The sequence below is a fragment of the Rhinoderma darwinii genome, chromosome 5 (assembly GCF_050947455.1).
Source record: "Rhinoderma darwinii isolate aRhiDar2 chromosome 5, aRhiDar2.hap1, whole genome shotgun sequence".
NCBI classification, from domain to species: Eukaryota; Metazoa; Chordata; class Amphibia; order Anura; family Rhinodermatidae; genus Rhinoderma; species Rhinoderma darwinii.
In genome coordinates this window covers 255,145,432-255,172,582 of record NC_134691.1, presented here as the reverse complement: position 1 = coordinate 255,172,582, position 27,151 = coordinate 255,145,432, and the positions used below count along the sequence as shown (strand labels likewise).

Below are 27,151 nucleotides of genomic sequence, written 5' to 3'. Positions count from 1 at the left end.
CCCAGGAGTCGGACCGGTGTGACACTCCTTTGTGAAGGCCTCTTCATGTCGTTACCCCTGTGGTCTCTAGACCAATCCCTGGCTATCATTGTGCCTGAGACAAAAGCAGGACTCATCGCTGAAGAGGACAGACCTCCATTCCAGTCTTCATTGCCGTCTTGCTGTGCACCATGATAGCCTTTAACCCCTTCCCGACATCCGCCGTATATATACGGCGCACTCCGGGTGAGGGAATATGGAGCGGGCTCACGGGCTGAGTCCGCTTCATAAAGCGAGTGTGTCGGCTGTGTGTTACAGCCGACACTTCCGGGTTACGAGCAGGATCGTGGTTTAGCGCGATCCCGCTTGTTTAACCCGTTAAATGCCGCGTTCAATAGAGATCGCAGCATTTAAATGACTAAAAACGGGGGTGACCCCCTGTAACGTCTCAACGGCCCCCCCCGCGGCGAGATCGGGGGGAGCCGTTGGTTCACATGGCTGCCTGGGGGTCTGACGAAGTCCCCCAGGTCCGCCATCTTGGTACTCCTATGAAGCTCTGCCTCCGGCAGGGCTTCATAGGAGACTGTCAGAATCACGATATACTGAAATACATTAGTATTGCAGTATATCGTGCAAGCGATCTAACGATCGCTGGTTGAAGTCCCCTAGGGGGACTAATAAAATTTTTTAAAAATGAGTTAAATAAAGTTGCTTTTTTTGTGTAAAAAAAAATAAATATTGAAAGTTCAAAAAACCCCCCTTTTCCCATTTTCCCCCTAGAGCATAGTAAAAAATTAAATAAATAAACATAATTGGCATCGCCGCGTCCGTAAAAGTCTGAACTATCACAATATATCATTATTTAACCCGCAGGGTGAACGCCGTAAAAAAAAAAATTGTAAACGCCAGAATCTCTATTTTTTGTTCACCTAATCTCCCACAAAAAATGAAATAAAAAGTGATCAAACCGTCACATTTACACCAAAATGGTATTATTAAAAACTACAGCTTATCCCGCAAAAAATAAGCCCTTAACCACTTAATCGACGGAAAAATAAAGACGTTACGGCTCTCGGAATTTGGCGAAACAAAATACATTTTCTTTTTTACACTTAGGTTTTTACTTGTAAAAGTAGTAAAATATAGAAAAAGCTATATATATTTGGTATCGGCGTAATCGTATTGACCCATAGAATAAAATGAATATGTTGTTTTAATTGTAGAGTGAATTCCGTAAAAATGGCACGCAAAAAACCATGGCGGAATCACTGTTTTTTTCATTTTCTACCCCACAAATAATTTTTTTCCCGTTTCCTAGTACATTATACGGCAAAATAAATGGTGCTACGAAAAACTACAACTTGTCCCGCAAAAATCAAGCCCTCATAGTACTATATCGACGGAAAAATAAAGGCGTTATGGCCTTTGGAAGGTGGGGAGGGAAAAACGAAAATGAAAATCTGAAAAAGGGCTGCGGCGTGAAAGGGTTAAGAGCGGTGGTGTGTGGTCAATGAAACACCTGTAGTTGGACGTCTGGCTCGTAGCCCAATGTCATGAAAACGCCTTCTGGTATGTGTTGACCCGTGTTGCCGCCCTAGGCTGGGGATGTGATGTCCAATTTCACTTGCAGCACAGAATGAATCACTACGGGCCATTCATCCAATCAGATGATCTCTGTCATTCTCGTTCGTTGTTGTTCTCCCAACCTCCGGGGCATGCAACATTGAACCGTTCTGAGATCTCGGCCTAGGTGCATAGAGATCAGCCGGAGTAATAAACCAAGGTCTCTCAGTTCAAATATTCTGTCCCTCTCAGTTTGCGACAAGTGGCGATAACTGGCACGTCGCCGAACAGGATGCATCGCACAATTATCCCACACCACTTGATCCTATTATTGAGGTTTCATGTGGCTTAAAAATTTTGCTTTGAATCTGCCTTTCATACTCCTTCTACATGCCACAGATTAGAGCTGGGTGCTTGAAAATTTGATCGTTTGCAGATCTTAGTGACATCTGCTACTTCCTTGCTTTGTATAACCTTACGGTTTGCCCTTCTTGGTGTTGCAATTTCAATGTTGAGGAGTGTATAAAAAGGTGAGAAAGCAGTTGAATGATGGGAAGAAGGGAAAGAAAACTGGCACTCAATTGGGTAAGTAAAATGTATTCATATCATTATTAAATCCAAATAAGTAAAAAAAAAAAGAACACAATTTCAATCAGGTGATGCTGCACATAAGTACCGTCACATACCCAGACAAATCTTAACAATCCAGGCAAATCCGTACAATTCACATATTTATACATTACATAGAACATATAAATTACTGTATTTTTTTTACTATAGGACGCACTGGACCATAAGACGCACCCATAATTTGAAGCATAATAGAGGAGAATTCTTTATTTTTCTTACTGTACATTTCCTATGGGTAATAGGCGATATGGTGCAGATAAAGTACCCCACTACAATGCCAGCCACAGTGGTACAATATATTGGAAGCAATGGTGCCCTCATCCTCTAATAAACTCAGCAGCTATATCAGAGGTGTGGAGAGACAGGGGTTAACGGTGATGAATATGCTCAGGTCACTTCTTCAAGTTTGTTTGTGAGGCTAGAAGGTCCGTGCAGATTAGTACCTGCATAGATTTACTGTGCTGTGTGTACAAATGTTTGTGGTGTTTGCTTAATGAGCAGTCAGATTTGACAGAATTCTGTGTGTAAGATATGGCAGTTCAGTGAGCAGATAACACACAGATACTTTATGCTTCCATAACAGTGCACTGCAAGGACCTTTAACCCCTATCCGCACCAGGACGTAACTGTCCGTCGTTGCAGGAGGTTACTTCCCGCACGAGGACGTACAGTTACTGAGTTAATCCCGGTGCACACTGTCGGCGACAGTGTGCACCGGGAATTGGGAGGTCAGCTGTCGCCGACAGCTGACACTCCCCTCTTGCCGGCCAGCGGTCCTTTGCCGCTGATTTCGGCGCATTAACCCCTTAAATTCGGCGATCGGGTGCAATCGCCGAATTTTAGGGGTTTCTAACATATCGGCAGACCCACGTCCGAAATCGCGGGGTCTGCCGATAGTTAGTATGGCAAACGGAAGCCAAACAATGGCTTCCGGGTCTGCCATGGACGGAAGCCCATCAGGACCAACCTTCGGCTGGTCCTGATAGGCTTCCTGTCAGAGTGACAGAAAGTCACTGTGCCGTTCCCGATGCACACTGTCGGCGACAGTGTGCATCGGGAACTTGGAGATCAGCTGTCCCCGACAGCTGACACTCTCCAGTGTTTCCGATCAGCGGCTCATCGCCGCTGATTTCGGCAATTAACCCGTTACATGCGGGGCTCGATTGCGATCTCCGCATGTAGCGGGTTTGTAGCGCATCAGCAGCCCCCATGCAATCGTGGGGGCTTCTGATGCTTGTGATGGCACCCGGGGGCCAGACAACGGCCCCCAAGTCTGCCATGTATGTCAGCCTATGAGGATCAGCCTCTGCTGATCCTCGTAGACCAACTGTCAGAGTGACTGTGACGTCACACTGACAGTTGGAATATGTTACACTACCTAGGTAGTGTAATGTATTCTAGCAGCGATCAAAGCTGCAGGTCAAAAAAAGAAAGTGTAAAAAGTTAAAAAAAAAGTTAATAAACAAAAATATAAAGTGTAAAAAGTTAATAAAAATGTTTTATAAAAGTGTCAAAATAAAAGGTTTTGTTTTCCTATAATAAGTCATTTATTATAGGGAAAAAATGAAAACGTTAAAAAAAAGTACACATATTTGGTATCGCCGCGTTCGTAACGACCCAATCTATGAAACTATCATGTTAATTTTTCCACACGGTGAACGCCGCAAACAAAATAAACGGAAAACTGTTTTTTTGGTCACCACCCCTCCCAAGATAGAGAATAAAAAGTGATCAAAAAGTCGCATTTACCCCAAAATGGTACCAATAAAAACTACAACCCGTCCCGCAAAAAACAAGACCTCCCACAGCTTTTTTGACTAAAAAATAAAAACGTTACGGCTCAAAATAGCGTGTCCCAGAAAATAAATTATTTTATAGAAACTTAATTTTATTGTGCAAACGGTGCAAAACTTAAAAAAATCTATACACATATGGTATCGCCATAATCGTACCGACCGGCAGAATAAAGTAAAACGTAATTTATAGCGCACGGTGAACGCTGTAATAAATAAAGAATTTAAAGCGCCAAAATCGCTGTTTTTTGGTCACCTTAGCTCTAAAAAAGATCCTGAGGGGCCAAAATGCTCACTATACCCCTAGAAAAATTCCTTGAGGGGTGTAGATTCCAAAATGGGGTCACTTTTGGGGGGTTTCCACTGTTTTGGTCCCTCCGGGGCGTTGCAAACCCGACATGGCACTGAAAACCAATCCAGCAAAATCTGCGCTCCAAAATTCAAAAGGCGCTCCCTCCCTTCTGAGCCTTGCTGTGGGTCCAAACATCAGTTTACGACCACATATGGAGTATTGCCGTAATCGGGAGAAATTGGTTTACAAATGTTGGGCGGCTTTTTCTCCTTTATTCCTTGTAAAAATGAAAAAATTCTATGTTTCCACAGAAAAATAGGTGATTTTCATCTTCACAGACTAATTCCACTAAATTCTGCAAAAAAACTGTGGGGTGAATATGCTAACTATACCCCTAGAAAAATGCCTTGAGGGGTGTAGTTTCCAAAATGGGGTCACTTTGGGGGGGTTTCGACTGTTTAGGTACCACAAGACCTCCTCAAACCTGACATGGTGCCTAAAATATATTCCTAAAAAAAGGAGGCCCCAAAATCCACTAGGTGCTCCATTGCTTCTGAGGCCGGTATTTCAGTCCATTACCGCACTAGGGCCACATGTTGGATATTTCTAAAATCTGCAGAATCTGGGCAATAAATATTGAGTTGCGTTTCTCTGGTAAAACCTTCTGTGTTACAGATTTTTTTTTATTACAAATGAACTTTGGCAAAAAAAATGAAATTCGTAAATTTCACCTCTACTTTGCCTTAATTCCTGTGAAACGCCTAAAGGGTTAAAATACTTTCTGAATGTGGTTTTGAATACCTTGAGGGGTGCAGTTTTCAAAATTGTGTGATTTATGGGGACTTTCTAATATATAAGGCCCTCAAAGCCACTTCAGAACTGAACTGGTCCCTGAAAAAATAGCCTTTTGAAATTTTATTGAAAATATGAGAAATTGCTGCTAAAGTTCTAAGCCTCGTAACGTCCTAGAAAAATAAAAGTACGTGAAAAAAAATGATGCAAACATAAAGTAGACATATGGGGGATGTTAACTAGTAACTATTTTGTGTGGTATTACTATCTGTTTCACAAGCAAATACATTTAAATTTAGAAAAATGCAAATTTTTGCAAATTTTTGCTAAAATTTTAAGTTTTTCACAAATAAATATAGAATTTATCGACCAAATTTTTTCACTAACATAAAGTACAATATGTCACGAGAAAACAATCTCAGAATCGCTTGGATAGGTAAAAGCATTCCGGAGTTATTACCACATAAAGTGACACAAGTCAGATTTGAAAAAATCATCTGTGTCCACAAGGCCAAAACAGGCTGTGTCCTAAAGGGGTTAAATCATGATGTTCAGTCTCCAGCTTCTTCATACACAGGTAACTGCCTGCATTTAGACTATTAGACGCACCAGAAGATTACAGCTCAGTTCTTAGAATAAAAAGTGTGTCTAGTAGTCTGTAAAATACGTGTTATGGTCATAAAGTTCATCAGAAAATTAATCAAAGGCAAGGATTGTAAAACAGTCCAAAACATAATAAGACCGTACATGTATAATAAGTTAAAGTAAAGGGGATTATTGTTGGAGGCATCAAAAGTTTTCTTAACAAACATCCAGACAGTGAAACGTAGGTTTTGATTTCTTTCCTCACAGATAACAGGTAGCTCCAGTGTGGTTTAGAACAACATATTGTATCACTCTCAGTCTAAGATATTCGATTTGCCATAAAAAAAACTACAAACAAATTTCCTCTACACGTGGCAGCAAGGTCAGCCAGACAAGCACTTCTGTTGCCCGAATCCTACCCGGTATCCAGCCCACCCCCCCTCCCGAAAACCTACTTTTCCCCCAGGCATAATGCAGGGGAGGAGCTGCAATTGGCCCAGGAGTCAGTGTGGTTGGATTACAGCAGGATATATGCCATGGCCCATTTTTTATCCTTTTCTATTGACGTTAGTAACAATGTGCGTGGGCACCACTGGGCGGATTCTGACATCGCCAGCACAGCCTTTTTTTGGGTGGCTTTGCTAGTGACACCTCATGATGGTGCTTAGTGGTCCCGGCACTTGCATGTGCTGTTAATGACTCTCATAGGAAAGTATATATGCCACGGCACAATTCCTGGTGAAAACAATGAAGCCTCAGGGACAAGTAGGTTTTGCGGGGGGCTGGATACTAGACACTGAAGGAAGCATTGGAGAGACATGGGAAAGATTATGATTAGGGCTCTTATAGGCACCAAGGGCTGTGCTATAGTGTCCTGCACATATTACACCGTCTCCCACTCTTCCGTGCAGACCTCTTGCCTTCTCCTATATACCCCCCCCCTTCCTCCACGGCACCTAACCAAACTGCTCTGCTGGCGTTGTGCTCCTCCTCACTCTTATCCTGGCAGCATGGAAAACTGTGTCTTCATAGAGGACACAAACAGTTGAGAATGGTGCTGCCAGAAGGGGTCCGATGCAGGTGCACTGTTTTCCCTATGGTTAAAATGGCCCTTACTGAGCATGCCTGCAGTCATCTCCGAACTTCTAGGGAGAACTGGATGACCGTATTATTTCTATATAGCATATACAGTTAACACTCTTTAGATGTTTCTTTTATTCCCATTCAGACTTGCACCTGATTTTCAGGACATATATATAGATGGAGTGCATACTACTTTCTCTTTTCTTACAACATTACCAACCACACATACATTTTATACACAGCGAACAGGCAACTGGGCTTATTTTACATGAGCCATTTATAAAGGAGTCGTACAGAGAAAAAATAGAGGAGTTAGAGTCGGTAGTTTTGCTTACCAACTCCACAGCCCTGCCTGGGATCCTTAAACCCTGGGCAGTTGCCCAGATTGCCCTGGTTATAATCCGTCTATGCATCACAGCCTCTGTTGTTAGCTGCAGTGAGTAATATTGTAACAATATCTGTATGATTAAAGAATAAAGTATTAAAGTTTTGCTAAGTCCCATAGAGTTCTTGAACTGACAATGGTAAAACCACTACCTCTTTGTAAATGGTTGATGCTAAATTCATCTTGGGGATCATGGGTACATGGAATCCAATGTAATAAGCTAGTCTGTTGAAGCAGGTGTGTGTATGTTCATGTGCAGTTAAAGTGTAGCTAAACCTTTGACAAACTTCTGACATGTCATAGAGACATGTCAGAAGTTTTGATTGGTGGGGTTCCGAGCACTGAGACCCGCATCAACTGCTAGAACGAAGCAGCTAAAGCGTTCGTGTGAGCGCTCAGCCGCTTCGTGTCCGGCTATTTCCGTAAATAAATGTATTGTGTACGGACTCAATAGAAAGTCTATGAGCCCGTACACCGATACATATGCTTTCCGGAAAAAGCCGAACAGACACGAAGCAGCTGAGCACTCACACGAGCACTTCAGCTGCTTCGTTCTAGAGATTGGTGGGGGTCTCAGTTCTCGAACCCCCACCAATCCAAACTTCCGACATGTCTCTATGGCATGTCAGAAGTTTGTCCAAACGTTTAGCTACACTTTAACCATATAAGGCACGGCCTAACAGATTGCCTGTCAGTTTTACACTGACAGGCAATAATGCTTTGGTATATCAAGTATGCCAAAGCATTTTATCTGCGATCAGAAGACTGCATTGTGAAGTCCCCTACTGGGACTTAAAAAAAAATTATTATTTAACGGTTTTTTAAATTTGTGAAAAAAATGACAGTAAAAATAAAATTAAGCTTTTTTTCCATAAAAAATGTGGTTTTATTTAGTAAAAGTGTAAAAAATAAATAAAAAACACACATATATGGTATCGCCACAATCGTAATGACTCGAACAATCAAGTTAACACACTGATTAAACCAGTTGAGTGAACGGCGTACAAAAAAATGGCAAAAAACAAAAAACAAATTCCTTTTTTTTTTTTTTTTCCATTCCCCCCCCAAAAAAAATCTAATAAAAGTTAATCAATAAGCCCCATGTACACCAAAATAGTAGCGATGAAAACAAAACTTTGTCCCATAAAGAACAAGCCCACATATGGCTACATAGACCGAGAAATAAAAAGGTTACGTCTCTTGAAATTCAGCGATGCCAAAACAAATAATTTTTTGTTTTTTAACCCCTTTTTGATCAGAGGCTTTACCCCCACATGTTCAAGTTTTAGCCATGTGCCAATTTAAAAGCAAATTGTTCTTCTATTACGCTTCCAATCTACATGTATTTGGTCTTGTTTTTCTCAGAACATATTGGGCTTCCATATTGTATAAAAAAAATAATAGATCTATTTTACTTTTTAAAAAATGTAAAAGGAAATAAGGGAAATAAATAGAAAAAAAAATGTACATATGTAAATTTTTTTTAATTTTTTTTACATCTGGTGCATGCCACTGGGTAAACACACCTAAATGCATATTTGGCAACTTCTGCCGTCTTTAAAGAGGCTCTGTCACCACATTATAAGTGCCCTATCTCTTACATAATGAGATTGGCGCTATAATGTAGGTAACAGCAGTGTTTTTTATTTAGAAAAACTATCTATTTTCACCAAGTTATGATCGATTTTAGCTTTATGGTAATGACTTTCTTAATGCCCAACTGGGCGTGTTTTTACTTTTGACCAAGTGGGCGTTGTACAGAGGAGTGTATGACGCTGACCAATCCGTGACCAATCAGCGTCATACTCTTCTCTCCATTCATTTACTCAGCACATAGTGATCCTGCGTTGTTCACTATGTGCAGTCACATACACACACATTAACGTTACTGAAGTGTCCTGACAGTGAATAGACATCGCTTCCAGCCAGGACGGGATGTCTATTCACAATCCTGACACTTTGGTAACGTTTGTGTGGGATTTACAATGAATGGTGCGCAAACTGGCTTTTGGAGACCAAATTTTCCAAAGCTGGTTTGCTGACACCATACAACCATTACAGATGGTGACCGGCCCATAGTCTTTTTACGTCGGTCACTAACGGGCCTTATTCCGATGCCATAGACTTTTTACGTCGCGGCATCGGAATAAGTAAACAGAGCCGGGAGCTGTCAAATATCCCTGCTCTCATCTGACAGAGGCAGCTGAGTGCTGGGGGCGTCCCTGCTCTGCCGGGTGAGATCGATAGAAGTATCGATCTCACCCGTTTAACCCCTCAGATGCGGTGCTCAATAGCGTGCACCGCATCTGAGTGGTTTTGGAGGGAGGGAACTCCCTCTCTCTCCCACCGACACCCGGCGATAAGATCGTCGAGTGTCTGTGTCTGCAATGGCAGCCGGGGGCCTGATAAAGGCCCCCAGATCTGCCTGGAGCGACTGCCTGCCAGATCATGCCGCAGGCATGACCTAGCAGATGCCTGTCCGTTTTACACGGACAGGCAGTAATACACTGCAATACAAAAGTATTGCAGTGTATTATAATAGCGATCGGAGGGTCGCATAGTGAAGTCCCCTAGTGGGACTAGTAAAAAAGTTAAAAAAAAAGTTTAATAAAGTTCATTAAAAAAAAAAGTGAAAAAAAAATGAAAAACCCACTTTTTCCCCTTACAAACTGCTTTAGTATTAAAAAAACAAAATAAAGTTAAAAATGTACACATATTTAGTATTGCCGCGTCCGTAACGACCCCGACTATAAAGCTATTACATTACTTAACCCGCACGGTGAACGCCGTAAAAAATGAAATAAAAAACTACGGAAAAATTGCTGTTTTCTGTGAATCCTGACTTTAAAAAAAATGTTATTAAAAAGTGATCAAAAAGTCGCATCTACTCCAAAATGGTACCAATAAAAACTACAAGTCTTCCCGCAAAAAAAAAGCCCTCATACAACTGCATCAGCGAAAAAATAAAAACGTTACGGCTCTTCAAATATGGAGACCCAAAAACAAATAATTTTGAAAAAAAAGCGTTTTTACTGTGTAAAAGTAGTAAAACATACAAAAACTATACAAATTTGGTATCGTTGCAATCGTAACAATCCGCTGAATAAACGTATTGTGTTATTTATACCACACAGTAAACGGCGTAGATTTAGGACGCAAAAGAGTGGCAAAATTTCAGATTTTTTTCTATCCCCCCCCCAAAAAAAGTTAATAAAAGTCAATCAATAATATGTACCTCAAAATGGTGCTATTAAAAAATACAACTTGTCCCGCAAAAAACAAGACCTTATACAGCTATGTCGACGCAAAAATAAAAGAGTTATAGCTCTTGGAATGCGACGATGGAAAAACGTAAAAAATAGCCTAGTCATTAAGGTCTAAAATAGGCTGGTCATTAAGGGGTTAAATTAGACTCCTCAAGGTATTAGTTTTGAGACATATAAAAGATATTAGCCCTCTATTTTTTTCCAGATAATTCATTGACTTTAATGGAAAAAATTAAAACTGGTATTTTTTTCCCAAATATGTGAATTCAGGTGACCTTATTTTTACCTCTGATGCATGCTACTGGGTTAACACACCTGAATACATACTTGGCAACTTCTGCCGACTTCAACAATAACAAATATGTGTACATTTCATACACGCTGGGCGCAAGGCGGAGCTTACAATGAATGGTGCGCAAATTGGCTTTTGGAGAGCAAATTTTCCAAAGCTGGTTCCATAGTGATCTTTGTGTATGCGACCAGTGTCGCGGCCAAAGTCGCCATGTAGCCCCACCCTAAAAATGTACAATACATCTATACATATGATATGAAAGATATAGATAAAGGGATAGGTAGATAGAAATAATAATAATAATCTTTATTTGTATAACACAAAAAATAAATAAATCACAATCTAGATCTATCTTTCTATCTATCTGTGTGTATGTATCTATTAGATAGATAGATAGATAGATAGATAGATAGATAGATAGATAGATAGATAGATAGATAGATAGATATTAGATAGTGTGTATATCTACTAATTGTCATATCTATCTCTCTCTCATATCTATCTATCTCTATCTATCTATCTGATAGATAGATATGAGAAAGATAGATATTACATAGATAGCTAGAGCGATAGATATGATGGATAGATATGAGGTAGATAGTTAGATAGATAGAAATATATTTATTGTTTTATTTATTTGTATTATACACTGTTCTCCCTCTCCTGACAGCCTGCCAGGAGAGGGAGAAGTTAGAGGGGGTGCCGCGAGGGGGAGGGGAGAGGGGTGCAGCGAGGGGGGCGGGGTGTCGTGAAGATGGGCGGGGGATTGCTGCGAGGGGGGCGTGGGTGCCGCGATGATGGGGAAAGTATAGTGATCATTGTGACCATTGTCACAATGATCACATGCCCAGGGACCTCACTGATTGGTCTCTGGGCAGAGCTCCGTGATATCCGCTTTCTAGAGACATCTGTATCATGGAGCTGAATTCCGCTAAAGAACGTCAAACAGGCTATCTCTGCAGGATCTTCTAGAACGGCCTTGCAGAGTTAATTAAGGACCGCCCGGACGTTAATAGTCAATGGGTGGTCCGGAAGTGGTTAAAGGGAATGTGTCACTAGAATTTTTTTTTCCTTTTTTCTTAAACAGTTAGTATATACATGATTACACATTGTTCTAATTTTTTTTTAATTTTTTCACAAGTCAGGAAATATTATAAATTAGATTCTAATTTGTAACATTTCCATGTGCTGGTCACTAGAGGGAGCAATTCCCAAAATTGCAGCATTGGCATGTGGTAAAGCAACCTCATTGCTTTATGCTGCAAAATTGGAGAAGACACACTCGCTCTAGTGTGCTCAAACAATCCCCCTCGTTTCTCCTGGCGAGTGCCAGGAGAAAGGAGGGGGTTGAATGTTCAAACCTCCTACATTGTGTGCCGCCATTTTTGGAGCGGATGCACAGTGTAGTAGGCTTACATACAGTGGTAATCACACAGTAAAACACGAACATGCACAAACATAACTTACCTGCTCCTGCCGCTGCCACTCCCTCCGCTCCTAGTCCTTGCTTATGAACATATGTCCGGAAGCCGCGACCGGAAGTAGTCATCTTAGGCTGGGTTCACACGACCTATTTTCAGACGTAAACGAGGCGTTTTATGCCTCGTTTTACGTCTGAATATAGGGCTACAATACGTCGGCAAATATCTGCCCATTCATTTGAATGGGTTTGCCGACGTACTGTGCAGACAACCTGTCATTTACGCGTCATCGTTTGACAGCTGTCAAACGACGACGCGTAAAAATACAGCCTCGTCAAAAGAAGTGCAGGACACTTCTTTCAGACGTACTTTGAGCCGTTCTTCATTGAACTCAATGAAGCACAGCTCAAAATTTACGGCTGTCAGAGAAGCCTCGCAAAATGCGAGGAGGAGCATTTACGTCTGAAACGAGGCAGCTGTTTTCTCCTGAAAACAGTCTGTCTTTTCAGACGTAAAAGCCTGCTACCGTGTGCACATACCCTTACTGTCCGGCCGCGGCTTCCAGTCCACATGAAAATGGCACCGGATGTCGCTCGGCCGAAGACCTTCCTTTTGGACTTTGTGGGAGCGGCGCATGCTCCGCTCCCACACAGACTGCGTACACTATAGTGAATGGAACGGCTCCCGTTCGCATTCTTTATGGGGATGTATGTGCCGTATTCCATCTCTGTATGTGTCGTTAATCTACACATACAGAGATGAAAAAAAAAATGGCAGCCCCCATAGTGAAGTAAAAGAAAAAAGTAAAACACAAAAACACAAATAAATAAAATGTATTTTAATAACACACTAAAAGCAAATTTATATAAAAAATTTTTTTTTCGCTTCCTTTAAAGTGTTTTAAGTGTGTAAACTTAGTAAAACATAAAAAAATACGTATTTAGTATCACCGCAATCGTACCGACCCATAGAATAAAGGTGACATGTTATTTATGCCGCATAGTGAATTGCGTAAATTTAAAACGCAATAAAAAATTCTGGAAAAGGCTATGTACGGAAAAATACAAAAGTTATGACTCTTAGAAATGTGACGGTGAAAAAAAATAGTGCTTGGTCATTAATGCCCAAAAAGGCCTGGTCATGAAGGGGTTCATTTTCAAACCTGTTCTGGAAAATTAATTTATAATAATAATTAGAATCCTAATGATTGAGCTCAGGTGTTTCAGCCACATCCATAGCAAACAGGTGCATGAAATCAAGCACACAGCCATGTAATCTCCATAGGCTAAGATTATGGGTCTCACTGAAGAGCTCAGCTTATTGTGAAGTGGAAGCGCCTAGGAGTAACAACGGCTCGGCCATAAAGCTTTGGACCGCACTTACTCACAGAGCGAGGCCACTGAGTGCTGAAGTGCACGGCGTGTAAAAAAATCACTTATTCTCTGTTGCTTTACTCACTACAGAGTACCAAACTACTCCTGGAAGTAAAATAGGCACAAGAACTGTGCGTCGGGTTCTTTATGAAATTAATTTGCATGGTCGCTGCACACAAGTCTAAGATTACCATGCACAATTCCAAACGTAGACTGGAGTGGTTTAAATCACTCCTCCACTGAAATCTGGAGCAGTAAAAAGGTGTTCTGTGGAATAATGTATCACGTTTCACCGTCTGGCAGTCTGGAATCTGGGTTTAGCGGATGCTAGGAGAACCCTACCTACCGGAATACATAATGCCTACTGTAATATTTGGTGGAGGAGGGATAATGGTCAGACCTTCTCGTGTCTGACCTCACCAATGCTCTTTTGGATAAATACACACAAATTTCCACTGACACACTCCAAAATCTTGTAAGAAAACCTTGCCAGAAGAGTGGAGGCTGTTATAGCCTTAATAGGGGGCCCAACTCCATATTAACGTGCATGGTTTTGGAATGGAATGTCCAACAAGCTCATTTAGTTGTGATGTGCGGGTGTCCACATACTTTTGGCCATATAGTGTACATTCACTTTAACCCGTTAGTGACCGCCAATACGCCTTTTAACGGCGGCCACTAACGGGCTTTATTCTGATGCATATGCCTTTTTACGGCACTGCATCAGGATAAAGTAAACAGAGCAGGGAGCGTCAAATCTCCCTGCTCTCAGCTGCTAGAGGCAGCTGAGGGCTGGGAGCGTCCCTGCTCTGCCGGGTGAGATCGATATTAGTATCGATATCACCTGTTTAACCCTTCAGATGCTGTGCGCAATAGCGTGCACCGCATCTGAGTGGTTTTGGAGAGATGGAGGGAGCTCCCTCTCTCTCCCACCGACACCCGGCGAGAAGATCGCCGAGTGTCTGTGTCTTTAATGGCAGCAGGGGGCCTAATAAAGGCCCCCAGGTCTGCCTGGAGCGAATGCCTGCTAGATCATGCCGGAGGCATGACCTAGCAGATGCCTGTCCGTTTTAAACGGACAGGCAGTAATACACTGCAATACAAAAGTATTGCAGTGTATTATAATAGCGATCGGAGAATCGCATATTATAGTCCCCTAGTGGGACTAGTAAAAAAGTGAAAAAAAAGTTTAATAAAATAAATTTGAAAAAAAATGAAAAACCCAGCTTTTCCCCTTACAAACTGCTTTACTATTAAAACACCAAAATAAAGTAAAAAAGTTACACATGTTTGGTATCGCCGCGTCCGTAACGACCCCGACTATAAATCTATTAAAAAATAAAAACGTTACGGCTCTTCAAATATGGAGACACAAAAACACAATTTTGAAAAAAATGCGTTTTTACTGTGTAAAAGTAGTAAAACATACAAAAACTATATAAATTTGGTATCGTTGCAATCGTAACAACCCGCTGAATAAAGTTATTGTGTTATTTATATCACACGGTAAACGCCGTTGATTTAAGACACGAAAAAGAGTGGCAAAATTTCAGGTTTTTTTCTATTCCCCCCCCAAAAAAAAGTTAATAAAAGTTAATCAATAAATAATATGTCCCCCAAAATGGTGCTATTAAAAAATACAACTTGTCCCGCAAAAAACAAGACCTTATACGGCTATGTCGACGCAAAAATAAAAAGGTTATAGCTCTTGGAATGCGACGTAAAAATACATAAAAAATGGCCTGGTCATTAAGGTCTAAAATAGGCTGGTCATTAAGGGGTTAAGCTTTTTTTTCCCTATTGTTGATATCATTATTGCGTACATGCAAATACATCTTGAAGGTTGTCACAACAATCAAATTTAAAAGGTAAAAAGACATTCGCAATGTTTTCCAAAGAGTCTATAAAATCTACTGTTAGATGTTTAGAGCATTTCTGTAGAGCAAATCTTCCTAGTTAAGCTTTCTTATATCGATGCCTTTCAAATTTGCCATTCAGGAATCAGGGAAAGCCGGGTGACAACCGTAATGGGAGATTTAATGACAGCCATTTCCTGATTTTAATTTTAGAAACCCCAACGCATAAAAAGAGATAGCTATTTTTTTTTTGTATGATTCTATAGACCCCTGTATATTTGACCTGTGTTTTTTTGGTATTTAGAGTACACTGATTCCCAAACTTCTAATGAGTATCTAAATGTACTGCTGCTCTGAGGAGCTTCATGGCTGTCTGGCAGATGTAAATTGGATATGAAAGCTCATACAATAAATTTTATTGTCAAGGAAATAACTCTCTGGGGAAATTCCGATCTTTCATGGTGCGTTTAGGTCTAAACATTCCCGCTTTAGTAGCCAGTTTGTGAAATTGAGGTACATTGACCTATTCTCACCATGCTATTAAAAATGCAAGCTATATTCCTTCAGGTGCTGTCACTTCAAAGAACAGGCATCATAAAAAAGCACATGAATAATTTGATGATGGAGAACCAGTTGGGGTGGGGATTTATGGATCGTTTCTGTTGTGTGTATTGTTTGTTTTTTTGTCGGGTATTTAACATGCGTTTCACATCTGCTTGATCACTTTTTTTTTATTCTTTGCCTTTTGAAAGCTGTGAAGAGCTTTACATAAGTTCTAAATGTATAGAAGTCCTATCTGGTTTTTTGGGGGTATTTTTTTTTTTTTGTTTATTCACAGAACAAAGAAAAATACAGGACAAAAAAAATCTCCTTTGTCATTTTATCATGTCTTATGGGTAACAAGATTGTATCTCTGTAGATTTATATAGACTTTTATGACACAGATTTTCTGTTGGTTAGTTTCAAGGTATTAACAGTGATTCATTGTGGTTATGCAATAAAACATGAGAGGGGAGGAATAGTTTAACTCCTTAACGACCGCCAATATGCCTTTTCACGGCAGGCGTTAAGGGTACTTATGCCAGAGCGCCTCCTTTTCACAGCGCTGTGACATAAGTCAAGCACGAGTATCCCTTGCCGGGTAGATCGGGTGTTGGGCGGTCTAAAGATAGCTGCTTTAGCGGGCGGGATTGATATCAACATCGATGCCACCTGTTTAACCCCTTAGATGTGGCGCTCAATAGCGAGCACCACATCTAAGTGGTTTTGGAGGGTGGGTGCTCCCTCTCTCACCCCACCAGCACCGTGCAATGTAATCGAAGGGTTCCGAAGGTCTGCCTGTAGTGGATGCCTGCTGGTCCATGCCAGAGGCATGGCCTAACAGATGCCTGTCCATTTTATACTGACAGGCAATAACACGCTGCAGTACAGAAGTATTGCAGTGTATTATAAAAGCGATCAATAAAAAAGTTATCAAAAAGCTTAATAAACTTTATAATAAATAAAAATCGCAAGTAAAAAAAATTAAAAACACACTTTTTCCCTTACAAAATGCTTTATTATGGAAAAAAAATGAAAATATTACACATATTTGGTATTGCCGCGTCTGTAACGACCCAAACTATAAAGCTATTACGTTATTTAAATAGGCTCTGTCGCCACATTATAAGTGCCCTATCTCCTACATAATCTGACCGGCGCTGTAATATAGGTAATAAGTGTTTTTTTTTTTTAAAAAACTATAATTTTTGACCAAGTTATGAGCAATTTTAGATCTATGCTAATTACTTTCTTAATGCCCAACTGGGCGTTTTTTAACTTTTGACCAAGTGGGTGTTGTGAAGAGAAGTGTATGACGCTGACCAGTCCGCATCATACGCTTCTCTCCATCCATGTCCATTTGTACTCAGCACGGCGTGATCTCGCTGTGCTGTCACATACACACACATTAACTTTACTGAAGTGTCTTGAGAGTGAATAGACATCACCTCCAGCCAGGACGCAATGTCTATTCACACTCCCGACACTTCGGTAAAGTTTACTGTCAGGATGCACTCATTCACAGCATGATCTCGTGAGATCATGCTGTGCAGCGATTAAGTCCCACACAAACTTTACCGAAGTGTCGGGAGTGTGAATGGACATCGCGTCCTGGCTGGAGGTGATGTCTATTCACTCTCAAGACACTTCAGTAAAGTTAATGTGGGTGTATGTGACCGCACAGTGTGATTTCGCAAGATCACGCTGTGCTGAGTACAATTGGACATGAATGATCTCGGGCGCTGATGGTTGCTCTGGCAACCGGAGGCCTAAGAATGGCCTCCGGCTATGCCATCTACAGGAGCCTAGTGGGTCCTGACAAAGTCAGGACCCACTATGCTTGCTGTCAGTGAGTAGCTGACAGCTCTAATACACTGCACTACACATGTAGTGCAGTGTATTAAAATTGCGATCAGGGCCTTCTGCCTTCAAGTCCTCCAGTGGGACAAAAAAAAAGATTAAAAGTAAAATTCCCCATTTTTCCCTTATCAGTCCTTTATTATTTAAAAAAATAATAAGTAAACTATACATAATTGGTATCACCGCGTCCATAACGGCCTAAACTAACACAGCTTTCTTGTTGGGAAAAATAAAAAGTTATGTCTCTTAGAATATTGCAACACAAAAAGTAAATAATTCTTTATTAAAAGTATTTTATTGTGCAAATGCCATAAGACATAGAAAAAAAACTCGAAACATAGGGTATCGCCGTAATCGTATCACCCCGCAGAATGAAGTGAATATGTCATATATAGCGCACAGTGAACGCTGTAAAAAAAAGGAATAAAAAAACAATAGAAGAAATTATGTTTTTTTAGTCACCACGCCTTATAGAAAATAGAATAAAAACTGATCAGAAAGTCGCATGCACCCCATGAAAACTACAATAAATTCCTCAAGGGGTCTAGTTTCCAAAATGGGGTCACTTTTAAGGGGTTTCCCCTGTACTGGTACCTCAGAAGCTCAGTAAATGCGTCATGGCGTCCAGAAACCAATCCAGCAAGATCTACATGCCAAATAGTGCTCCACCCTTTCTGAGCCCAGCAGTTTATGACTACATATGGGGTATTGCCGTAATCGGGTGAAATTGCTTTTCAAATGTTAGGGTGCTTTTTTTCCTTTATTCCTTTTATCAGAAAAATATGTGATTTTCAATTTCACAGCCTAATTCCACAAATTGCAGCAAAAAAACTGTGGGGTCTAAATGCTTACCATACCCCTCGATAAATTCCTTGAGGGGTGTAGTTTCGCAATTGGGGTCACTTTTGGCGGGTTTCTACTGTTTTGGCACCACAAGACCTCTTCAAACCTGACATGGTGCCTAAAATATAATCGAATAAAAAGGAGGCTTTGCTTCGGAGGTCGGTGCTTCAGTCCATTACCACACTGGGGCCACATGTGGGATATTTCTAAAAACTGCAGAATCTGGGCAATAAATATTGAGTTGCGTTTCTAATGTTAAACTTTCTGTTTTACAGAGAAAAATGGAATAAAAATGATTTTCTGCATAAAAAATGAAATTTGTAAATTTCACCTCTACTTTGCTTTAAATTCCTGTGAAATGCCTAAAGGGTTAAGAAACGTTATAAATGCTGTTTTGAATACTTTGAGGATTCTAGTTTTGAAAATATGGTGATTTATGGGAGGTTTCTAATGTTTAGGCCCCTCAAAGCCACTTCAGAACTTAACTGGTACCTAAAAAAAAAAAAGGCTTTTGAAATTTTCTTTAAAATATGAGAAATTGCTGCTCATGTTCTAAGACTTGTAACGTCCTAGAAAAATAAAAGCATGTTCAAAAAATAATTCCAACATATAGTAGACATATGGGAAATGTGAATTAGTCACTATTTTCTGTGGTATTACTATCTGTCCTACAAGCAGATACAGAGGGCACTGTGGCAGTACCTAGAGGGCACTGTGGCAGTACCTAGAGGGCACTGTGGCAGTACCTACAGAGGGCACTGTGGCATTATCTACAGAGGACACTGGTGGCATTATCTAGGGGTCTGTTGCATTATCTACAGAAGGCACTGTGGCAGTACCTACAGAGGGCACTGTGGCAGTACCTACAGAGGGCACTGTGGCAGTACCTACAGAGGGCACTGTGGCATTATCTACAGAGGGCACTGGCATTATCTACAGAGGGCACTGTGGCATTATCTACAGAGGGCACTGTGGCATTATCTACAGAGAACTCTGTGGCACTATATAAAAAGGGGCTGCCCAATCTTGACATGTGTGTCTGCCAAACACTGCCAACTGAGCCGCCGGACTGCATTTAGCGACACTTAAACTGGAAAACTAGATTGTTGAAATAAGTACGTGGAGAATTCTCTAAACCTAGCGGTATTGTTATAGTAATGTAGTATTATCATAGTAGTTTAAATAACTAATTGATTAACAATAATTTTGTATTATATCAAATTTAAAAGTAATGCGGCCTGTCAACTTCCCATTTTTTCTATATGTGGCCCACTTACCCGGCTGAGTTTGATATCCCTGACATAAATTGACACATGTCAGATTTGAAAAATGGGCTCTGAGCCTTAACCTCTTCAAGACACCGCCTGTTTTGGCCTTCAGGACACAGCCAATTTTTTTCAAATCTGACATGTTTCACTTTATGTGGTAATAACTTCGGAATGCTTTCACCTATCCAAGCGATTCTGAGATGGTTTTCTCGTGACACATTGCATTTTATGTTACTGGCAAAATTTGCTCGATACATCCAGTATTTAATTGTGAAAAACACCAAAATTTAGCGAAAAATTGCAAAAATTAGCATTTTTCTAAATTTATATGTATCTGCTTGTAAGACAGATAGTAATACCACAAAAAATTGTTGCTAATTAACATCACCCATATGACTACTTTAGATTGGCATCGTTTTTTGAACATCCTTTTATTTTTCTATGACATCACAAAGCTTAGAACTTTAGCAGCAATTTCTCACATTTTCAAGAAAATTTCAAAAGGCTATTTTTACAGGGGCTAGTTCATTTGTGAAGTGGATTTTAGGGCCTTATATATTAGAAACCCTCGATAAGTCACCCCATTTTAAAAACTTCACCCCTCAAAGTATTCAAAACAGCATTTAGAAAGTTTCTTAACCCTTTAGATGTTTCACAGGAATTAAGGCAAAGTAGATGTGAAATGTTCACATTTCTTTTTTTTTTCAGAAATTCATTTTTCATCTTTTTTTGTAACACAGAAAGTTTTACCAGAGAAACGCACTCAATATCTATTGCCCAGATTCTGCAGTTTTTAGAAATACCCCACATGTGGCCCTAGTGCACTTATTGACTGAAGCTCAGGCCTCAGAAACAAAGGAACACCTAGAGGATTTTCCCCAAAAGTGACCCCATTTTGGAAACTATACCCCTTGAGGAAATTATCTAGGGGTATAGTGAGCATTTTGACCCCGCAGGTTTTTTGCAGAAATTATTGGAAGTAGGCCGTGAAAATTAAAATCTACATTCTTTCAAAGAAAATGTAGGTTTAGCTAATTTTTTCTAATTTCCACAAGGACTAAAAGGAGAAAATGCACCACTACTTTTGTAAAGCAATTTCTCCCGAGTAAAACAATACCCCGCATGTGGTCATAAACGGCTGTTTGGACACACGGCGGAGCTTAGAAGGGAAAGAGCGCCATTTGGCTTTTGGAGCTCAAATTTGCGGAGACCACGTCGCATTTGCAAAGCCCCTAAGGGACCAAAACAGTGAAAACACCAAAAAAGTGACTCCATTTAGGAAACTACACCCCTTGAAGAATCCATCTAGGGGTGTAGTGAGCATTTTGAACCCACAGGGGTTTCATAGATTTTATTAGAATTGGGCAGTGAAGATAAAAAAAAATCCTTTTTTTCCAATAAGACGTTGCTTTAGCTCAACATTTTTCATTTTCTCAACAAATAAAGGAATAAAAGAACCCCAACATTTGTAAAGCAACTTCTCCTGTGTACGACAATACCCCATTTGTGGTCATAAACTGCTGTTTGGGCATACGGCAAGGATCAGAAGAGAAGGAGTGCCGTTTGGCTTTTAGAGCACAGATTTTGCTGGATTGGTTTCTTGACATAATGTCACTTTTGCAAAGCTCCTACGGTACCAGTACAGTGGAAACTCCCCAAAAGTGACTCGATTCACGAAACTACACCCCTTGAGGAATTCATCTAGGGGTGTAGTGAGCAATTTGACCCCACAGGTGTTTCATAGATTTTATTAGAATTGGGCAGTGAAAATAAAAAATATCCTTTTTCTTCAATAAGACGTAGTTTTAGCTGAAAATGTTTCATATTCTCAACAAATAAATGAAAAAAAGCACCCCAACACTTGTAAAGCAACTTCTCCTGTGTACGGCAATACCACATATGTGGTCATAAACTGCTGTTTAGGCACAGAGTAGGGCTCAGAAGGGAAGGATCGCCATTTGGCTTTTGGAGTACAGATTTTGCTGGATGGTTTCTGGTCGCTATGTCGCATTTGCAAAGTCCCTGTGGGACCAAAACAGTGGATCCCCCCCAGAAGTGACCCCATTTTGGAAACTACACCCCTCAAGGTATTCACTTAGGGGTGTAGTGAGCATATTAACCCCACAGGTGATTGGCAGAAATTGGTGTGCACGCGATGTTGCAGAGTGAAAATGGTTTTTCAATAGATATGCCAATATGTGGCGCCCAGCTTGTGCCACTGGAGACACACACCCCAAAAATTGTTAAAAGAGTTCTCCCGGGTATGGCGATGCCATATATGTGGAAGTAAACTGCTGTTTGGGCACACTGTAGGGTTCAGAAGGGAGGTAGCGCCATTTGGCTTTTTGCTTGTAGTAGTTTTGTTTGGAGTCTTACTGGTGTTTCCGTTTATAATGTGGGGGTACATGTAAGGCACTTTGATGCAGCGATTGCATTGAATTGCTGCATTGAAGGGGTTAATGGCAGGAATCGGAGCTAGCTACGGTTCCTGCCGATAGATCGGGGTGTCCGCTGTAACATACAGCAGACACCCACTGCTGATGACGCCGGCTCCGCTTCTGAGCCGGAAGCTGAGCCGGCGCCATCTTGCCGATGGTACCGGAAGCCTCCTGGGCCCCGACCAACTACGGGGCATAGGAGGATTCCGTTACTGACGGACCGGGAGGTAAGTATTAGCCCTCCGATCGCCTTTGCAGCCACCGGCAACCCAGCGATCACGTTGCTGGTGCGCCGTTGGCTATAAACTCCTCACATGCTGCGATCTCTATTGAACGCAGCATGTGAGGGGTTAATCGGTCGGCTAGCTCCGGTCCTGGCTGATACCTCAGGGTGCCAGCTGTAACATACAGCTGTCACCCGGCGGTGATGTCGCTGGCTCAGCTCCTGAGCCAGCTTCATCTCCTTCACGTACAGTTACGTGGAGATGCGGGAAAAGGCCATCTCCCATGACGTAACTGTACGTGAAATGGCGGGAAGGGGTTAAGGCCCAAACTAGGCTGCGTCATTAATGGGTTAAAATATGGCGACACAAAAACAAATAATTTTGGAGGAAAAAGTGTTTTTACTGTGTAAAAGAAGTAAAACATAAGAAAACCATATAAATTTGGTATAGTCGCAATCGTAACGACCCGCTGAATAAAGCTATTATGTTATTTATACCGCACGGTAAATGGCGGAAATCTAAGACGCAAAAAATAATGTACAAATTTCTGGTTTTTTTCCATTACCCCACCAAAAAGTTAATAAAACTTCATCAATAAATTATATGTACCCCAAAAATGTGCTATTAAAAAATACATCTTGTCCCACAAAAAACAAGTCCTTATACAGCTATGTCGATGGAAAAATAAAAAAGTTAGAGCTCTTTGAATGAGATGATGGAAAAACATAAAAAATTGCTTAAGGCCTAAAATAGGCTGGTCACTAAGGGGTTAAGGAGGCTCCTGAAAGTAACAATGGTTTCTTCCATCATAACATCCTTTCATTGACATCTATATGCCCTAGTATAGCATATCACCTGGATTTGTTATGGGACAACCCCTTTTAAACACAATGCCACTTTTAATGGGAGATACAAAAGACTGCCCTGTTATCCCCACCGATCTTTAGGAACAAAGGGGCCATAGCGTTTCTCCTATCAGTGTGCCCCTTGTTTGATCTTTGGATCTCCATGTTTGTTGTCCGAATCTCCCATTCACTGCGTTAGGATTTGCAATGTCCTTGTGATTGGTGGGGGACGCAGGGCACAGTCTCTCACCATCCCGACTTCTTCTGACACATCTCTGTGATCTCAGAAGATGTTTAAAGGTGAAAGTTCACCTTCTCTCACAAATGTGTAGTATATATTATCTACAGGAACAGAGAAGAAAATATTTAAATGCCTCCACCCCAGTTCCTTGACATGAGTTCCAATTGATAGCTAAAATATAGATGTATTATAATTGAATTTAAGAACACCAGTGCTGTATTTGGACAGACCGTGCTAATTTGTATCCTCCTTATTCACACTAATATCTACATTTGCGTTTTCTTATTAGTTTGCAGAATGGTGTTTGGATTATGGTACACATGGATGCCGGATCCCCGATAGACCCTACTCTCTCTTTGAAGGTAACCCATTCAGCAGTGTGCAGACTTAATGGGTTAGATGTTGTCTGTTCTGTGAAAATGAGATGGTGAAAGGCCAGTAGAAACTCTGTAGCTCTGCCGTTCTATGTTGTGTACCATGAAATTCTGTTCCCATCTGTGTTAGAGGCTCTGTTTGGCGTTGATGGCATCATTGCTGCTGGCACTATTCTTTCTGTCACAATTACAGACACTACAATGGACTTCGTTGACTATATTATAAGTGTATTAGGTCCATCTGCCACTGTTGGTCTTTTTCATACAACGGATCTGCCATTGCATTGTAATTTCTGTTGTAAACAGGCAGATGTGAACAGAGCCTTAGATAAGCAACGTAACATAGAATACGTTTTATTTCTATTAAATACTAAAAATAAAATTGTGTGCATATACAGTGTGTGTGTGTGTGTGTGTGTGTGTGTGTGTGTGTGTGTGTGTGTGTGTGTGTATGTGTATATAGATAATGTATGCACGTACATACCTGCGTTAAACAAAATTTTCATTAGAGTTCCTCTACCTTTCTGCAGGAATGGCTGGCACGGTTCATTTCTTGTCAGACATGATGACACCAGAGACTTCACGCTTTCCGGCATTTGAACTTTGATTGGCTGGCCGGAGACTATGGAGTGGAATGATGTGTCGGCAGTTTGAGAAGATGAAGAGCTCAGACTTGTTACAATTGGCACCTCCACCTCATCTTGCCAACCTAGACTTGCCACACATTTTACAGAAGAGCAGTCACAGTGTCTTCTGAAGACACCACTGCAAAATAACGGGCTATCCTGAATTATGTCATTTACCCTGTTATATTGTTGTATGCTTGTTGAAACCGGGAGATGCTTAGTTATTTGTTATTACTTTTTGGTGCTGGAAATTTTGGTAACATTTGTTGACCCTTTTTAGGATGCTCTGGGTGATCCACTTGCTATTAAGACAAGTATTTTCTTTTTGGGTTGCAGCTTATTTTTATTGCCTGTATATTTTTCTTTTGATCTATTGAATTACCATGTGCTTTGTAATATGATGCACCATTGTTAAACGTACGAAAAAAATATCAGAACTAAACATATGCAAGCAAGAAAATAAAGTAGTCCACATTTCCCCACAACTGTATAATATAACATTTGCTATGCGGGTTTCTGAAAACTCTACAACAAACAGAGCTAGCAAAATTCATTTGTGTTGAATGGGTCATGATGGAAGAATGATATGGTGTGAAAAATACATGTATATGTGTATGTAAGGACCACCTGCATGTGTTATGGGCAGGGATTAACAATGCCTCTTAATTTCATCAGATTTATACATGACACCCACCGTGTATTATGCCCATGGGGACATACGGAGTGTTGTTTTGCTGCCCAAAGTGTGTGGAGACCATTTGTAAAAAAAAAAAATAAAGTATTTTTAATACAGGAGATTACACAACCAGTGACTACCCCATCCCTCCCATGCCATGAACTTCCAATAATCTCCAATCATCATGTTGTGATGTCCTTACAAGGGTATGAGAAGCCATTAAAATCAAAGGCTTTCCATAAGCGGTTGGTAGAAATCTCCATTCAATATTGTTGGTGGTAGTTCCAGCTCTCTGCATATGGATTATAATGTTCTGACATACATAAAACACATAAAGAAGGTCTAAAAATCCCATCTGCGAGCATTTCTTTACATGATTTGCATGTGCATTTGCTGTGTCTGGGAAAAGAGGCGTCTTTTATTCTATTTTATTCCGTTTATTACAGAATTTCAGAACATTTTGTTGTGAAGCACAACATAGATAATTGATCAAATGATTTATTGGATTTTTCCAGCCTCCCTAACACACTGTCGTGAAAATAATTACTCGGAGGATGTCACGGCCTGCACCATTTGTACTGAGCTAGGATAGAAAGAGGGCTTTGTCTTCATGTGCGTGTTTGCTGGAAATTCTGTAATCTGCAGCTCCTAGTGTAAGTGGCTTGTGTTAGTCTGGAGCCTAAGGATTGAACCCTGCTGCTTGATTTGAGGATGTATGTATTTGAGCTACTTGGGATGTACACAAAACTTTACAGATGAATTTTACTTGCATTAAACGTGACTTGACAGAGATCAAGTGTGTGGTGACTACATGTACAAAATATAGTGGAGAAATTTTCATGTCTTCTGATTTAGACTTCTCAGAAGATAAGATATTTAGGGATGCTTGAGTTGGTACCCGCTTTGATGCTTTCAATGAAGGGTTCCCAGCACTCCCTTTGGCTCTAATTTGAGAGTTTAACTCTGAAATCATGAAAATCCATTGCAAGTCATTATCAAACTCCATGGCTTTTGCTGGTTGGGATTGGTGTTTTGCTTTTTGTATAATATGCGTGCATCTGTGGTGCTTGGCACATATCTAAAATGTTAGCAGTTAATTACCTGCAACACTGTCTTTTACATGTTCACGTGTTCTGTGTTTTTATGTATGTGACCTTTAATGCTGTGGTCAAAATATAAAAAGCTGACAGCTATTGCCTGTGACTTTAAATTCAAATCTTCTGCACCAACACACTTAAATGTGCTTATATTAATAATTGTATTATATTCGGAGTGAAACTCTAAAAAAAAAAAAAAATTCACAGTTGATGTGGGAGTAACAGTTAGGCTATGTTCACACCACGGATGGGGTATATGTTAGCCATTTACGTCCGATAAACTATACGTACCCATACCCTATAATGGGCCGACATATGATAAGGTTTTCCTTTTCAATACTTTTGTGCTGTATTTTTTTTAACTATTGAAAAGTGTAGAGACTATACTTTATAATTCAAATAGCAATTAATGGACGACATATGTATACAAAAGAGAACAAGGAGTCATGCACTATGATTAGTATGAAAAAATAGAAAATCTTAATTTTATTGAATTACAAAGAATGGGAAATATAAAATATACAGAAGATCCAAACAAGATTAACTGTATATGAGCTACACAGATAAGGGTATGTTCACACGGCCAAATTTCAGACGTATACGAGGCGTATTATGCCTCGTTTTACGTCTGAAAATAGGGCTGCAATACGTCGGCAAACATCTGCCCATTCATTTGAATGGGTTTGCCGACGTACTGTGCAGACGACCTGTTATTTACGCGTCGTCGTTTGACAGCTGTCAAACGACGACGCGTAAATTTACTGCCTCGGCAAAGAAGTGCAGGGCACTTCTTTGCCACGTAATTTGAG

The 27,151-nt window shown here is 40.5% G+C and overlaps 1 protein-coding gene across 1 annotated transcript in view; it reads left to right on the top strand.

Annotated features, from left to right (window-relative positions):
- Positions 1–26,440, top strand: part of LANCL2 (LanC like glutathione S-transferase 2) — a 58,733-nt gene extending 32,293 nt beyond the window's left edge. The window contains exons 8-9 of the mRNA XM_075827063.1: positions 23,859–23,931; positions 24,474–26,440. Coding sequence (XP_075683178.1) covers positions 23,859–23,931; positions 24,474–24,550 — 150 coding nt within the window. The 3' untranslated portion in view covers positions 24,551–26,440. The remainder of the gene's footprint in view (positions 1–23,858; positions 23,932–24,473) is intronic.
- Positions 26,441–27,151: the final 711 nt, after the last annotated feature.